The sequence below is a fragment of the Scyliorhinus torazame genome, chromosome 3 (genome assembly GCF_047496885.1).
Source record: "Scyliorhinus torazame isolate Kashiwa2021f chromosome 3, sScyTor2.1, whole genome shotgun sequence".
In the NCBI taxonomy this organism is placed as follows: domain Eukaryota; kingdom Metazoa; phylum Chordata; class Chondrichthyes; order Carcharhiniformes; family Scyliorhinidae; genus Scyliorhinus; species Scyliorhinus torazame.
This window is the reverse complement of record NC_092709.1, coordinates 61,411,284-61,428,788: the sequence shown is the minus strand read 5'-3', so window position 1 is coordinate 61,428,788 and position 17,505 is coordinate 61,411,284. Positions and strand designations below refer to the sequence as shown.

General features: G+C 45.5%; 1 protein-coding gene across 10 annotated transcripts in view; it reads left to right on the top strand.

Moving 5' to 3' along the window:
* Positions 1–17,505, top strand: part of kiaa1109 (KIAA1109 ortholog) — a 626,997-nt gene that overhangs the window by 320,479 nt on the left and 289,013 nt on the right. For all 10 annotated transcript variants that reach the window (XM_072495716.1, XM_072495713.1, XM_072495719.1 and 7 more), the window contains exons 36-37: positions 1,028–1,225; positions 3,315–3,526. In XM_072495716.1, coding sequence (XP_072351817.1) covers positions 1,028–1,225; positions 3,315–3,526 — 410 coding nt within the window. The remainder of the gene's footprint in view (positions 1–1,027; positions 1,226–3,314; positions 3,527–17,505) is intronic.

The following is a 17,505-nucleotide window of genomic DNA, read 5'->3' as shown; positions in this document are numbered from 1 at the left end:
ATCTGACATTGTAACTTTTTTCTGAACATTAAATCATATGTTTTATTTTTCTTTGGAAGCCCCCAGCTGCTGATTACAAAAATGTATAATTTTTATTCTCGGCACACTAAGCAGAGATTTTGGTATAACCCATGTTGATATCGAATAAATAGCTCTTATAGCGAGATGAAACCGAAAACTAGTCAAAACTGTTGTTGAATAAAACTACAGAAGGGGTTCTGAAAAGAATTTGGCTTCATACAGGACCTATATATTTGAATTCACAAAAGGTTTGGCAGCAGGTATTTGGAGATTAACCATGCATGCATTCTTGTTTTCTTGAGTTCTTGAGAATAAATAAAACATTCTAGATCAAGGGTGAGACATCATCAACCCCTTTCGACTTTAAACCCCTTTCTTAGTTGATTCAATATTGCAACCATACCAACTTGAATTTATGTGCTAAAGCATCCCAATGCACTTCACAGGATTGTCATCAACCAAAATTGAACACTGAGCAAATGAAGGGGATGTTAACACATATGATTATCGAGGGCCGAAGGGCCTGTACTGCGCTGTAATGTTCTCTGTTCTATGTTCTAAATGTTTAGTCAAAAGAGATAGGCTTTAAGGAGTATCATGAAGGAGAATAGAGAGGACAAAAGATGTAGGGAGGAAATTTCAGAGCTTAAGACCTAAACAGATGAAGGCATGGTGGCCAATGGTGGGACAATTTAAATTGTGAACGTGCAAAAGGCCAGAACTGGAGGAATGGAGATATCTCACAGGGCTGTAGGGTTGGAAGACGTTACAGAGAAACAAAGACGTGAGGGCACAGTGAGATAAAACAAAGTTAAACATTTTAAAATTGTTTTCTAAATTTTGGTGCAGAATGATGTTGTTTAGAGTTTATGTTTGGATCATTGAGAAAAAATGGTATAAATGTTAAAACTATGGAACTAGATTAATTGTTGAATATTAATAATTTGTTCCGATCAAATTTTAGAATGCAAATCCTAATATTCTTTTAATGCTTTAATTTCAAAAGATTTAGGAACAAGCTCAATCACTGCAATCCCCTTTGAGAAGTCAAAAGTTATTTTCACATTAGAAGAATTGGAAGATTTTACTTTCATAGATGATGCTGAACTGCTCAAAGCTGCAGACGCAACCAAAACTCCTCAGAGTATGGAGAAGTGGGGATGGATAATGTTCGAATGTGGAATTGAAAATTTAACCATAAAAGGTAGGCTACCTTTCTTCGTTCTTGTTTCTGTGCAGTTCACAACAAAATCATTGGTTTTATTGAAAGAAATATGTTCAATTTGTGCTTGTAGCCACTTTATGCTGAAATAATTGATGTCAGTCAGACTGCTTTGCAACATAAGTAGGAAGACAAGTAGGTCCTTTCACCCCTCAAGCCTTATCTGCTGTGCGGTAATGTCATTACTGATGTGATATTGGCCTTAACTCCATATTACAGCCTACCCCAGTAACCCTTTAAACTCTTGTTGATCAAAATTCTGTCGAACTCAGCCTTGAATATATCCAATGAACTATCCCCCATTGCTCACAGGGAAAAATAATTCCTAAGATTCGCAATCCCTAAAGAAGAAATTCCACCTCATCACCGTCTTAATTGGAAGACCCCATATTTTGAAATTGTGTTCCCTATTTCTAGATTTCCCCTGCAAGAGGAAGCATCTTCTCAACATCGACCCTATCAAGCCCCCTTGGAATGCCAGCATTCCCCATCGGGGGATGGGGGGGGGGATACAGGAGGTTATTGTGGTGTTGAATGCAGAGAAAGCCATCAATAGGGTAGAGTGGAGCTACTTGTTTGATATATTGCTATTGTGTGGCGAATGTGGAGAAGGTGTTGGGCTGGTCTGGGGATCGGTAGGCAGTTTAGGTGAAAATGGAGTCAGGTTCATGTTAGGAGTCGGGGCTGCAGGCATTGGTGATGGCCTCGCTTTTGTTTTCTCCATGGAAATACGCGGGTAATCCGATGGTGATTGCTACGTTGAAGATCTGGAGACAATGGCAGAACTTTAAATTAGGAGGGATATCGAAGTGGCCTCTTGCACTAGGACAAGGGCAGAACCTGCATGGGAACATCACCAACTGCTTTCCCCCAAATTACACATCATCTTGACTTGGAAATGTATTGCCATTCCTTCACTGCTGCTGGGTGGAAAAACCTGGAATTCCCTTCTTAACAGCACTATGTGTGTCCCTACACCAGATGGACTGCAGTGGATCAAGAAGGGGGCTCAGCACCACCACCTTAAGGGTAACCCGGAATGTATAATAAATGCTGGATTTGCCTGCTCATATCGCATTAAAATAATATTTAAAACATGAGGTCATCCACTATGCTGCTGCGTATGTCCTAACTGGCACAAAGTTCTGTTTACCTTTTGAATTGTTCTCCCTCTCAGTTGGCTGCCAGTTAAGAAAAGTTCAAACTTTGATTTTTAAAAAAATCTTATCATTGCTCTCAAATCCCTCTATGGCATTGGCCCTCCCTATCTCTGATATCCTCCAACCCTCCGTGATATCTGCACTCCTCCATTTCTAGCCTCTTGACATCCCTGATTTTAATTGCTCCATTATTGGAGGCTGTACCCTCATTTGTCAAGTCCCAAACCTCTGGAATTCATTTCCTACATCTCTGTCTTCCTGCCTATACCACTCTCATTCCCTGTAAGATACACTTTAAAATCTGTGCCCTTGACTAAGCTTTCAAACCTTTGCCCTAAAATCGCTTCATGTGACTTGGTGTTAGATTTTGTTATATTATGCACCCGCGAAGCACCTTGAGAAATGTTATTCTGTTAAAGATGCTACATATACAAGTGTTGATTGAAAGAAGATCATTTGTTATGAAATTGGGTACCATTTCGGTCCTGTGGTCTGCAAAGCCAAGTCTGATATTAAAATTATCACAATTGGGGTGGGTGGTGCGAGAGGGCTCTTTCTTGTTTTCCCAAGAATGAAAATCCAGATATGCCTTAGCCAGAAGGGTTGAAGATTATCTAGGGTAGATAATCTTTCTTTGCATTTATAGTGAAACACTGTGCAGCAACTGAATCACCTAGTGGTTGGTTACAGATTGAATCGTTATGAATTATGTTAGGTTGTGGAGATTCCTGTAACGGAGGCTTCATTGCAGGGCAGGTGAGTCACTGCAGATTGCTTTGCCTTGTTGGAATCCAGGAGCCATCACAAAAAAAGTGTTTCTTTGTTAAATATGATACTTAAGTGAGAAATTTGAAAACTGATGTGAGTTTGCTTTTGTGATGTCAAGTTTGTTACTATGCTTGGATTCTTAGGAGGAAGGCAATCAGGAGCTGTTTTGTACGACGTTATGGGTGTTCTTGGTAAATCGAATACAGCAGAACGGAATGGAATGGTAAAATCAGGTGATTCAACTGGTTCTCCAACTGGTAGTGGCTACAGCACTGATGCATCGGAAGATAATCTCCCTCGTGATGAAAGAAGTCCAATTTCAGATAACAATGGGAATTCCGCATCCGATGATCAGGTAAAAATTTAACAGCACTTGTTAAATGCATTCTAAATATTATTTAAACTTGTTAACATGTAAACCCTCCGTTGGTTTAAATTAAAGATAATATCAGGTGGAAATCACTGACTGGGCAGTTCACAGTCCACAATAAAAATGTACTTGCAGGTTATTTGTGTGTCTAATAATGTAATCATGGACCCCAACTGGACATGCATCTTGGGCACTGCCCATTTAAAAGATCTGAGTGCTGTGCCTATTGACATTACTGTGCCAGCCACTAGCTTGCATACTGTGCCAATCAGTGATTTGGAGGCAGGATAGATCTCATGACAGGATTTGCAGCAAATCATGTATTTTACTACCAAGTTTATTTTTTGCTGGGATATGGGTGTCACTAGCAAGGCCAACATTCATTGCCCATTCTTAGTTGTCCTTCAACTGATTAGCCATTTCAAATGGCAGTTAAGAGTCAACCACATTGTTGTGGGTCTGGAGTCACATGTAGGCCAGAACCTAATACTCTTAACGAATACCCTAGGGGAATTAGTGAATCAGATTTTTTTTTACCAGAATCGATGATTGTTGTCCTAGTCACTATTACTGAGACTAGTTTTATATTCCAGATTTACTAATTGAATTTAAATTCCACCATCTACCATAGTCAGATTTGAACCCATACCCCAGAGCATTAGTAGTTGCTAATGATGGCATGGTGTAGTTACTGATGGCGGCACAGTGGTTAGCACTACTGCCTCACAGCACCAGGGATTTGGTTCAATTCTGGTCTTGGGTGACTGTGTGGAGTTTGCACTTTCTCCCCTAGTCTGTGTGGATTTCCTCCGGGTGCTCCGGTTTCCTCCCACAGTCCAAAGATGTGCAGATTAGGTGGATTCACCATGATAAGATTGTGCCTTAGTGTCCAGGGATGTACAAGTTAGGTGGAGATGAGGCAGGGTTTATGGGGATGGGGCCCTCTTTCAGAGGGTCGGTGGAGGGGCTGAATGGTCTCCTGCAATGTAGAGATTCTATGATATTGCTAGTCTAGTGATATTATCACTGCACCACTGTCACCTGTTATTTATTGAACAAACTGCAAAGCAAATAAAGTCTAATTACTGAGTCTGTTTAAAAAGAGTTTGCTGCAAACAGCTCAGGACTAAAACTGCAGCAATGTCTCCCGATAAAAGCACAGTGATTTATTCAGCAACATTCAGTGATTGTGGGGAGAGTTACATACAAATTATGTGCGTAAAGTCAATCCGATTAATTTACAGTGTGTCAATCCAGGCATGAATAACCAGGGAATTACCCAATCATCTCTATTTTGGCCAGAAATGATGATGTTTCTGCATGCAGCTGTAAAAGATGATGTAGATAGTATACCAAGTGGCTAATTACTGTTGATTATCACTGCTGCAACCATTTGTTTTGTAACATTGAAGCGTAACAAATATAATTGATTTTTAAGTCTGTGTCTCATCTGTATTCCCCAAAGCAGTTTCTTGGTTATATGTTTATTATTCTAAGAACTATATATTTTTATTGTTTTATATATTTTATAGCTTGCAGTTTTATTATTTTTCAAATGAATCTGTATAAAATAGACAAATATTAACTGCTAGTGCTTTATGAAACAATAAAATGTTTCAAACAGAACAATTATTTCGAACATTATAAGCCTAGGAATTGATTTATTTCTCGCGACAGTGTATATTTTCTCTAGTCTGATAGGAAAAGTATATATTTGGAGGTGGGGCCTGGTGGTTCAATAGGTTAGCTTACTATTCACTCATGTCTCAGGTTTGGATTTGAATCCGATGCAAAAAAACTGGATTGGGGAATTAAATTATAGACAATTTAAGCTAGTTTCTAATCTATGCAGAAAAATGACAGAAATTTTCCTACAATTCTGTGCAAATTGTTAACCAAATTGAAAATTCTACCCTTGGAGAAAACAGAAGAATTTACAACAGTGTGGTTGCTCTGGTGGGAGCTTTATCAAGAGGGATTAGTGCTGAAGCTGGGCTTCACTAGCTGTTGCCAGGGGCTGGTCATGCGGGAGGAGCTCGTTGCTTTGAGAGGGGGCATGGACTGACCCAGCTGGATGATGAAATTCACCACTGGAACTGCCTCAGGGCAGCTTTTTAGTGGTATTACTTTTTACGCAGATCTATGTCTTTGATGATTTGGCCCCATGCTGTACGGCGCCTTTAACATGAACAATATTGAAGAGTTAAAGGCTAAAGAAGTAAACCCGACATGCAATCTTAGTTGCTTGATGACAACCAACGAGGCCCCAGATATATAAGCTTTTGTCTTGGTCGGGGATAAAGGGGGTTGGTGGGGTTCAGATGTTAGTCAAGTATGCATCTTCTAAAACCATGCCTAGGCTACGCAACAAAGAAAGAAAGGCAAACTTTTCCAACTTGGAAACTAGCATATCAGGACTAGTGACCTAGTCACTAGTAGATACTAGTCAGGACTAGCATCATGAACAGTGACCCACATGCTCCAGCAAGATGACATTGATTGTGAGCTAGGCAATATTGATGTTGACATTGCTGCTCTACAGGGAACCAGATTAGCTGACACAGGCTGTATACGTGAGGCTACTACACTTCCTATTGGCATGCAACAATGCAGAAGATCACAGTGAGCATATTGTTGCCTTCACAGACAGCAAGTGATTGAGGTGGTCAATTGAGTCACTAATCGCAACCTCTGGACACCTCTTCGCTCTGCATTTTCTGTCAACATCATTTATGCTTATCCACCAAACTTATATGCCAGCATCTCAGAAAAAGATCAATTCTATGACTTGGTAAACTCCTGCATGAACTCTGCATCATCGTGGTGATGTTTGCCCTGAAAGTATCATGGTGCCATCGAACAAGCTGCGATGTTATGTGTGTGCTGGTTGGTCCAACTGCCTATCCATCAGTGTGCGTGTGATTTCACCATAATATGCTGATCTGGGTATCATGACATCCCCCCCCCTTTTACAAAGGATATGTGCCTACATGATAATAAATAGAAATGTGTACTGAGTGCATCTGAGTATGTGTGTGCAATATTTACAACATGAACATGAGGCTAAACTATATACAGAGGAAGGTGTCAGGTGCAGCAGAACAACGACATTGTACCAATAACAGAACAAATGCAATCAACAAACGACGAGAGAAAGCTCTGGAACAATGAACGCCAAGAAAAAAAACTCGTTAACAGTACTGTAAAACAATTCAGTGAGTACAATGTGCTAACAGGCTCATAAGTCAAGTCTCTCAGGTGGGCGACGAATTCGGGTTGACCGTTAGGGTGGCACACCACTCATCGCCTGGATCAATGCTGTGCACTGGCAGCAGCTGATGGTTCCGACTTGGGGACATCCGGTTCTTGTGGATTACCGCAACGCGGAAGGGCTCCCTGTCTTCGGTTTCGCTGGTCTGCATACTATCTGGATATGACTCAGTGAAGGTGGGCTGAATCGCCCGCACGTCCCTGCGAGGCTGGCGGAATTGTTGGGAGTTGGCAGGTTGAGCTGCTCGACAGCAGGCAGCATAGTGGCCCACCCTGCCACATCGTAGGCATTGTCGCGCTTTGGCCGGACATTGACGCTTTAAGTGGGCGGAGCCACAGTTGCTGCACGTCGTGATGTCATGGCGTTCGTTGCGTACGTTGTGCCACCAAACCCTGGCCAATGGTAACAGCTTATCTTGATTATCACCAGAAGTTGCAATTTGCTCAACATTCTCCATGCCCTCATCTATCGCAGTTTAGATAGTGGTACTGATGACTCTCTTATTGGCAGCAGAGTGAAGGTACAACCCGTAAGTTTCATAGCTTCAAAAATGATGGCCTGCCTAGTAAAAGAAATAATGCCAAATACCAGCACCTCACATTGGTGCTCAAACAGTGGGGTGGGGGGATACATTTTTACGGGATATGGGCTTCGTTGGCTAAGCCAGCATTTGTTGCTGTTCCCTAATTGCCTTTGCAAAGCTGGTGGTGGGTTGCCTTCTTGAATCGCTGCAGTTCATGTGGTATAGATGTACCGGCAGTGCTGTTAGGGAAGGATTTGACTCAGCGACAGTGAAGGAACGGCCATATATTTCCAAATCAGGATGGTGTGTGACTTGGAGGCAAGCTTCCAGGTGGTGGTGTTCCCAGGTATCTGCTGTCCTTGCCCTTCTGGATGGTAGTGGCCGTGGGTTTGGAAGGTGCTGCCGAGGAGCCTTGGTGAATTCCTGCAGTGCATCTTGTAGGTGGTACACACGGCTGCCATTGTTCATTGGTGTTGGAAGGAGTGAATGTTTGTGGAATGAGTGCTGATCAAATGGCTGCTTTGTCCTGGATGGTGTCGAGCTTCTTGAGTGTTGTTGGAGTTGCACTCATCCAGGCAAGTGGGGAGTATTCCATCACACTCCTGACTTGTGCCTTGTGGGTGGTGGACAGGCGAGTCAGGAAATGAGTTACTCACTGCAGAATTCCTAGCCTCTGACCTGCTCTCTTAGGCACATATAACCTCACCCACCCACCTCTACTGACCCACCCACCCTCCCTCACTCACTCAATCCACCCTCACCCACCAACCTCATTCTGCCACCCTCACTCGCCCACTCTCACTTACTGTTCTATCCACCCCACTCACTCGCCTACCATCACACTCACCTACTTTCACTCACCAAATTGGCTGCGGGGGTGGGGAGGTGCAGTGAGAATGAAAGAGAGGCCTAGCAACATCCATATGCGAGTGCCGGCTGAAGGAAGTGCTGCGAGCAGATTGAACATGTGGAGGAACCAGGTCAATGCGGCGAGGAACTGGTGACATTGAGGGAAGCGCTGAGAGCAAATTGAACTTGGGGAGGAACCACGGGAATGCGGGGAGGAACCAGGGGAATGCAGTGAGGAACTGCTGTCATTGAGGGAAGCGCTGAGAGCAAATTGAACTTGGGGAGGAACCAGGGGAATGCAGCAAGGAACTGGGGCCATTGAGGGAAGTGGTGAGAGCAGATTGAACATGGGTAGGAAATAGGGAATGCGGGGAGGAACTGGGGCATCAAAGGAAATGCTGAGAGGAGGTTGAACACTGGATCGCGATGAGAATTGGGGGAATGCACCTAGAGAGGGCCAAAGCATTGTGTAACTACACCCTGGGCTGGTGCGTGGTCAATTCCAGCCCCACCTGACCTGGAGTCGCAACACAAGTGAATTTAGATTTTATTTAAAATATCCAAGATTCTTGACTGAGCCCAATAAACTGTGGTCACCAGGTTTTTAAACAAGTAGCTTTTTATTATAAGCAGTTTTATAATTTAACTGACAGAAAAATGTACATTACTATCTCATACCCCTTTCCCAAACCCCCACTTTCTAACTGCACTCATTCTCTACGTGCATATACACAAACAAACACACACACACACACACACACACAGACAAACAACACAGAGGTGGAAGGGTGACTGAGAGGTATGTCGTGTTGGGTGTTCTGATGCACAAATGATCCAACACGGCTGTAGATGGTACAACTCTGTTTTATTGTCTAATCAACGGTAACAACTAACTACTGGCTTGGGTATGTGCTTCACCAGCTAACCTGTGGACCCAGCCCTATCACTATCTTAGTGAGGCACTCAGCACATGATCTATGTCTGAGTGGCGCGCTGTGAGCTCTGTGCTCTGAGCTATCTCCTGGTAGAATCAGCGGGAACTGTGGTGTTCCCTTTTATAGTGTGTGTGCTCTCACTGATGATTGGCTGCGATGTTATGTGTGTGCTGGTTGGTCCAACTGCCAATCCATCAGTGTGTGTGTGATTGCACCATGATATGCTGATCTGGGTATCATGACAAGGTAAAGAAAATATGAATAAAAATAAATGGATAAAGGATCTTTAGTGCACTAAGATGGCTTCCAGTTGATGTCTTTCTGGAATTCAAGCTTTTGTTTTGGTGGTACTTCCTTCCAGGCTTGAGATGGTTTGCTCTGGCAAGGTTGTCTATTTTCCCTTTAGATATAGGATAATTTTAGGTTTACAGCAAGGATTTGCCAAGCACTCACTTGATTTAGAACAATAAGGCAGTTCTTTACTTCAGTAGCGAGAGAGAAAGATTGTTCCTTTCACTTCCCAGGTCTAAACATCAGGGGCTGGATTCTCCGTTGTGGGGGTTTGTCCCCACGCCATCATGAAAACGGTGGTCTTTTACGCCAGAAAAACTGGCGTCAAAAGCCCACCAATTCCCCATTTTGCTGAGGGTTAGCGGGGAGACAGCGTAGAGTTCGCAGCTCTAGCTGCCGATACGGCCCCCAGCACTTCCGGTTCAGAGACCGCGCATGCGCACGGCGGCGGCCTGCAGCGGCCACGCCATGCTCCATGGTGGACTCAGCCTGTGGACCTGGACCGCCAAAGTAGTGCCCTGCATTGGACGCTCGTGTGCCCTGGACCGCCCACCCACATTGCCCCCAGCCCTGAATGAAGCCCCTCCCACCAGCCGATTGGCCCTCCCCCGACTGTGGCCACCCCGGACTCAGTCCGCCGCCGTCTCGGGAGGTTCCCGAACGGCTGGGTCCATGAGAGTCCCATGCCGTCGTGAATTCAGCCGGTCGACGATGGAGCATCGCGGGGCAGGCCTCAGGCAAGGGCCTAAGCGGTGGATAATCAGCGCGGCGGATAATCAGCGCGGCGTACTCCTCTAGAACGCCGATTTTCAGGAGGCGGAAAAATTGAAAAAACGCCGCCGCTCCCGATTTCGGCGCCAAATCAGATTCCCCGCCCCGTCACCAAACGCGATTTTGGCGTCCGGGGCGGAGAATCCAACCCAAGTTCTCTCAAAAAGCATCAAGCAGGAACCAATCACTGACGGTTGTCAGGCAGAACACTGTCCCTGGCCAATCCACCAGTTGCCAGCAAACCAGTCAAACTGATTTCCTCCAATGCTGGTTCCTAAGATCCACTTGGCGCGAGAGCATCTGGTTTATGCGCTCTAAAATAGAAAACCCAGGTCGCAATGTCCTGACAAGCAGGTGCTTCAGCTTGAGTCTTCTCCTTAAAGGCACATTCCGATCTGGGTCCACAGACCAAAAATAACAAAATAAAAGAAAATGGAAATAAATAGGAAGAACACTTACAACTGCAAACTGGGGAGGAGGGAGGATTGAAGCATGGGGTGCAGTGGTTACCAGTTTCCACAGTTCCTTGTGTTAGAAGGTTTCTTCATGGGACTGCTCCTCCAGTCACAACCTGTTTGTCTTCACTGATTGCTGCTGCCAGGGTCAATAGTGAGCCCATCAGCAGCAAACATGGGACAGAAACCGGCTGTGATTGGAGGAGCAGTCCCGTGCAGAAACCTTCCAACACACTGACCTGTCCGGCCGGCATGTTGAAGAAACGCTCCGGGGGCCTTCAGGCCATGGGTTGGACAAGTCTGCTCTAAGTGATTACCAGGAAATGCTAATGTTGATTTTGATGAAATTTGAAAGTCACTAAGTTCAATCATTTATGTACAAACAGCATTAACATTTGGTAACTGCATAATCCATAACAAAAACTGGTTTGTGACCTACTCAGCTGAGATGCCATCTGTCATTGAAATGAAAGCAAAGCTCACTTGATGCATGACATAAATAAACAGCTCGAGCACTGCATGACCTGAAAGTAGCCAAGACAATAATGCCAAAAAACTGGGAGATACTGCACAAATAAACACTGGATCAACCATGACAAGAAACCTAAACTGCTTGAGACAATGGAAATCTGCATGCTATGTACAGTTAGTATAGGAAAGCGCTCAATTCTACCATCACTAACATTGCCCCCTCTAGAAGTGGCAGATGGTGAGGCATTGACCTTGGCAAACGGATGTCCCACTGGGTTACACTACTGTGAGCTGTGTTCCCATGAGATGGACATCTCCCAGTCTGCGTCTGACACATTATACAAAATTAGAGACGATGGAGGAGGTTGCAACAACAACAGGGGCATCTCACTCGGCATTACTGAGAAGGTCTTTGCTGGGGTCATGCTTAAAAAAGACATAATCTCTTGCAGACCGTCCTAGAGTACACTGAAGCACATTGCGACTTCCATTTTGGTTAAAGTGGACATGATCTTCTCCATACGCCAGCTGCAAAAGAAGTGTAGAAAACAGGATATACCTCTTTACATTTTATAGTTCCCACTAAAACATTCAACACTGGTAGCAGGGCATGAAGCTACAAGATTTTAGGGAAAATTTGCTGTTCACCAAAACGCCTCCGTCTCATCCACTCTTTCCATGAAACATGCTGTGTAATTTGATGGCACCACTTCAAACAATTTCAGGATGAAGAATGGAGTGAAACAGCTGTGTCGTTGCCCTGAGTTTATTTGGTATTTTCTTTTCCATACTCCTGACCTGCAGCTATTGAAGAGATTTACCTGCATGCTAGGTCAGATGGTAAGCTTTACAATTTATCCACACTGAAAGCAAAGGCAAAAATACAGCACATCTTGATCAGAGAACTTCTATCTTGGGGCAGCACGGTAGCACAAGTTGATAGCACTGTGGCTTCACAGCGCCAGGGTCCAGATTCGATTCCCCGCTGGGTCCCTGTCTGTGCGGAGTCTGTACGTTCTCCCCGTGTCTGCGTGGGTTTCCTCCGGGTGCTCAGATTTCCTCCCACAGTCCAAAGATGTGCAGGTTAGGTGGATTGGCCATGATAAATTGCCCTTAGTGACCAAAAAGGTTAGAAGGGGCTATTGGGTTACGGGGATAGGGTGGAAGTGGGGGCTTAGGTGGGTTGGTGCAGACTCGATGGGTCAAATGGCCTCCTTCTGCACTGTATGTTCCATCCAGTGATGGAACTGTGCTAGTCACTCACATGGAAACTCAGCCACAAAAACTCAGAATTGTCTATTCCCAGGCCTGTAACGTGTTCTCCTTGACTACAAGTGTCAAGGAGTTCACTTGATGCATAACATAAACCAAACAGCTCAAAAACTGCATGACCTGAAAGTAGCCAAGACAATAATGACAAAAGACAGGGAGATACTAGTCACTCACATGGAAACTCAGCCACGAGAAATCATGAATTGTCTATTCCCAGGCCTGTAACTCGTCTTCCTTGACTATAAGTGTTAAGAAAAGGTTGCTACATCTCTGACCGTCGGAAGAACACCCCGCTGGACGTGTTTTGGTTCTGTGGTTTGTCTCTTTTTTTAATAAACAATTTTATTGAGGTATTTTTGGCATATAAAACAATGACATTGTATAGTACTGGACAGAAAGAAAAGCAAATAATGCGTAGTGCAAACCACGACTCCATCCTCGCAAGGATCTGCCTAAACCACCCCCTACTCTACTCTACCCTAGCCACCCCACCCCTCCCCTACCCAGCTGACGATTAATTCTCCGCGAAGAAGTCAATGAATGGCTGCCACCTCTGGGCGAACCTCTCAAAGCGAACTTAACCTTCTCTAGACCGAGGAAGCTCGCCATGTCCGATAGCCATACTTCGGTCTTCGGGGGCTTTGAGTCCCTCCATGTCAACAGTATTTGTCGCCGGGCTACCAGGGAAGCAAAGGCCAAGACGTCGGCCTCCTTCTCCTCCTGGACTCCCGGGTCCTCCGACACCCTAAAGATTGCCACCTCAGGACTCATTACCACCCAATTTTCAAAACCCGGGATATGATGTCAGCGAATCCCTGCCACTACCCCCTGAGTCTAGGGCACGACCAGAACATGTGCGCGTGATTAGCCGGCCCACCGGCGCGTCTGGCACACTTGTCCTCAGGCCCGAAGAATTTACTCTTCCGGGCCACCGTCATGTGGGCCCGGTGCACGACCTTAAACTGGATCAGACTGAGCCTGGCGCATGTTGCGGTCATGTTTACTCTGCCCAGAGCTTCTGCCCAAATACCGTCCTCCATCTCCCCCCCGAGCTCCTCTTCCCATTTAAGCTTCAGGTCCTCAGTCTGTGTATCCTCTACTCCCATTAGTTCTTTGTAAATATCTGAGACTCTACTCTCATCTACCTCTCCCCTAGAAACTACCCTGTCCTGCCTCCCCTTTGGCGGGAGGCGTGGGAAGGACGTGGGAAGTCTACGCACAAAATCCCACACCTGTAAGTATCTAAAGTCATTCCCTCCCGCCAGCCCAAACTTCTCCTCCAACATGCTCGGAAAGCTCCCTTCCAGGAACAGATCACCCACCCTCCTCTCACTTCCCCTATATGCCTCCTCCACTGGCCCCAGATCCGCAGAGCCACCACCACTATAAGGCTGCTGGAATACCGTGCCGTCAGGAGCGGCAGAGGCGCCGTAACCAGGGCTGCCAAACTGGTGCCCCTGCACGAAGCAGCCTCCATCCGCTCCCAAACCGACCCCGTACCCACCATCCATTTCCTTATGATCGCTATGTTGGCTGCCCAGTAGTAGTTGCTGAAGTTCGGCAACGCCAGCCCCCCTTCCCCTCTGTTCCTTCCGAGCATCACCTTCCTCACCCGCGGGGACTTCCCCGCCCAGAGAAATCCCAGGATAATTTTATTCAGCCTCTTAAAGGACCTCGGGATGAAAATGGGGAGACACTGAAATATGAACAAGAATCTCGGGAGAATCGTTATCTTAACAGTCTGCACCCTCCCTGCTAGTGACAGCGGGAGCGCATCCCAACTCCGAACCTCCTCCCTCACTCGTTCCACCAGTCGGGACAGGTTGAGTTTATGCAACTTGCCCCAGTCCCGTGCCACCTGTATCCCCAAGTATCTAAAGCCTTCTCCTACCAGCCTGAACAGCAACCCCTTCAGCCTACTCTCCTGCCCCCTCGCCTGAATTACGAACAACTCGCTCTTAGCCATGTTCAATTTATATCCTGCAAACCGACCAAATTCCCTCAGGATTTCCATGATACCGTGCATCCTCGCCATTGGGTCCGATACATATAAAAGCAGGTCACCGTGTATAACGAAACGTTATGTTCTCCCCCCCCTCAACCAGCCCTTTCCAGTCCCTTGAAGCTCTCAGAGCAATTGCCAGCGGCTCTATGGCCAGCGCGAACAGCAGTGGGGAAAGAGGGCAACCCTGTCTTGTCCCGCGGTGCAGTCTCAAGTAATCTGATGTTGTCCTGTTCGTCCTTACACTAGCCTTTGGGGCCTGATATAACAGCCTAACCCGTCAATGAACTCCTCCCCGAACCCAAACCGTCCCAGCACCTCCCACAGATAGTCCCACTCGCCCCGGTCAAAAGCCTTTTCCGCATCCATAGCTACCACTATCTCTGCCTCCCTGCTCTCCGGGGGCATCATAATCACATTAAGCAGCCTTCTTAGATTGGCCGCCAGTTGCCTACCCTTTACGAATCCGTTTTGGTCCTCCGCAATTACGTCCGGTTCACAGTCCTCGATTCTAGTCCCCAAGATCTTGGCCAGTAACTTAGCGTCTGTGTTGATCAAAGAGATCGGCCTATAAGACCCACAGGCCTCCGGCTCTTTATCCCTTTTCAGATTAACCGAAATAGTGGCCTGCTACATCGTCGGGCGTAGAACCCCTCTGTCTCTTGCCTCGTTAAAAACCCTGACCAGCACCGGCCCCACTATTTCTGCAAACTTTTTGTAAAACTCCACCGGATACCCATCCGGCCCCGGGGCTTTACCCGACTGCATGACCTTCAGGCCCCCCAATACCTCTTTGATCCTAACTAGGGCCCCCAGTCCGTCTACCAACCCCCTACCCACTCTAGGGAAGGTCAGTCCGTCCATGAATCGCCTCATCCCCTCCGGTCCCCTGGGAGGTTCCGAAGTGTACAGCTCACTATAAAAGTCCCTAAACACCTGTTCAGCTCTGCCGGGTCCCCCACCAGATTTCCCTCCCCATCCACTATCCTTCCTATCTCCTGAGCCGCATCTCTCTTCCTTAGTTGTTGCGCCAGCATTCTGCTGGCCTTCTCTTCATGCTCATATATTGTGCCTTTTGCCTTTCTAAGTTGCTCTACAGCCTTGCCTGTGGTCAGCACCCTGAACTTGGCCTGCAGCCTCTGTCGTTCTCTGTCGTTTTGGCCTCAGGGACTCCGCGTAGCTCCTGTCCGTCCGTAAAATTTCCTTAACCAGTCGGTCCGTTTCTGCCCTATCTGTCCTGTCCCTATGAGCCTGGATTGAGATCAGCTCCCCTCTCACCAATGCCTTCAGTGCCTCCCAGAGCACTGCTGCTGAGACTTCTCTGGTATAATTTACCTGCAGGTAATTCTGCATGCATTTCCTAAGTCTCCCACACACCGCCTCGTCCGCTAGCAATCCGACTTCCAGCCACCATTGTGGGCGCTGAGAGCTATCCGTACAAATCCGTAGGTCCGATATGGTAATTGCCGAATATCTGTGGTTTGTCTCGATGCAGAAGTTGATATGCACGTAGGAAAATCTGCTATCGCTTTTGACTGACTCATGAAAAATGCAAGCAAGTGTTACGGTCAGGAGGGGCAAACTGCTCTTCTTTATCCTCTCTGTCTATAAACAGAGGTGTTTTTAATCGTTTAAAAAATAGGCTGTGGTGTGTTTCCCGAAATTCAGGTTATGAAGTCCAATTTTTAAAGTGACTTGCAGCAAACTCTTTTTTTTGATTAAGTCAGAATGTTAGTGAATTCACACGTCCCAGCCCAGGGTGATGATTGCAACCTCTCACACACATGCAAATATAACAGTGGGGGGGATAGAAAAGAGGAGTTTTACAAATATGAATAACTTAACAGTAAAAGGACCACAAAAACAGATATCTGTTCACAAGATTTCCAAAGTCCAGAAGGGTTCCTTCACGGAGAAGTTCAAGTTCTGCTGGTATCCTGGATGAAGACAGCAGTGCAGAATTTCTTTAAAATGGTAAATGCTCCAGGGAGATGAGATTGCTATACATAGATATGCTAGGCAGGTGATGATCAGAGGCTTCCATGGGAGACTTGTTGCCGGATCCTTTGTCAACGTGGAGGCCTGCTGTTGGTGTTGGAGGTAAATCAGCAGACTGACTTATGAGTCTTGAAATATACAATTAGAAGTGTTCCAAAGGCCAGAAACTTGGATCATGTGATGTGGCATATTAATGAGGCAACAGCAGGTTACCAAGTGGTGTGCCTCTGGCCAAGTCCACGCAATAAAGAGCTTGACATCTCTACAGGGATAATGACTTTCGATGGCTCTGTTACGATCCCAGTGTATGCTCTTAATGGACAAGAAGTCTACTGAAAATAAAGGAAAACAGACCTTCAGCTAAAAATATTCATCTGGAAATAAGCTAATTTTTGTTGAATAAAAGAGGACGTGGCTGAAATTGATAGCAGTTCAAATCTAACCACCAGTGAAAGATATTTAACTATGTAATAGTTGAACTCTATATTAGGTTCATTCCAACGAGGAGTAACAAGGGCTTATGGTCCCAGTTGATGTTCTAACTGGACGGGAAGATTCCAGAACAAAACCTTGGCTCAAATGGCCGCAAGCATTATATTTATTTTTCAAACGTGGAGGAATAGAGTCATAGAGCCCGTAATTAGTTTTGACAACAAAGTTTTTTTTAATTAAACATGAAAAAATTGGATTATGATATAGTACTCCTTGATAATTACACAGAATTAACACAGATTACAAAGTACATCTTAAGCTACAATGGTCTCATTAACAAAGTTCCTTTTAAGCACACAAAATGACTGTGGTAAGCCACGCTTCCCTCTGAACCCAAGCGAATGTCTGTGGATTTATCCTCAAAATCCCACCAAATGATTCTTATACCATGAATCACCTTGTCTCACTCAACTCTGGCTCCCACAAGAATGATTTCAAATTCCGTTTTCAAAAGTCACACTTTCAAATCTTCTTTTAAATTATGCTTTATCCTTTCCCTCGACCGCTTCCACTAAGGTTTCACTTATAGGTTTTACACCTCTTCCTTCAGGTTTCCTTTGTCTGAAAGGCTTTTGCACAAAATCCGAGGTCCAGCCATTGATTTCTGCAATTATTTAAAATAATGTCACCCAAA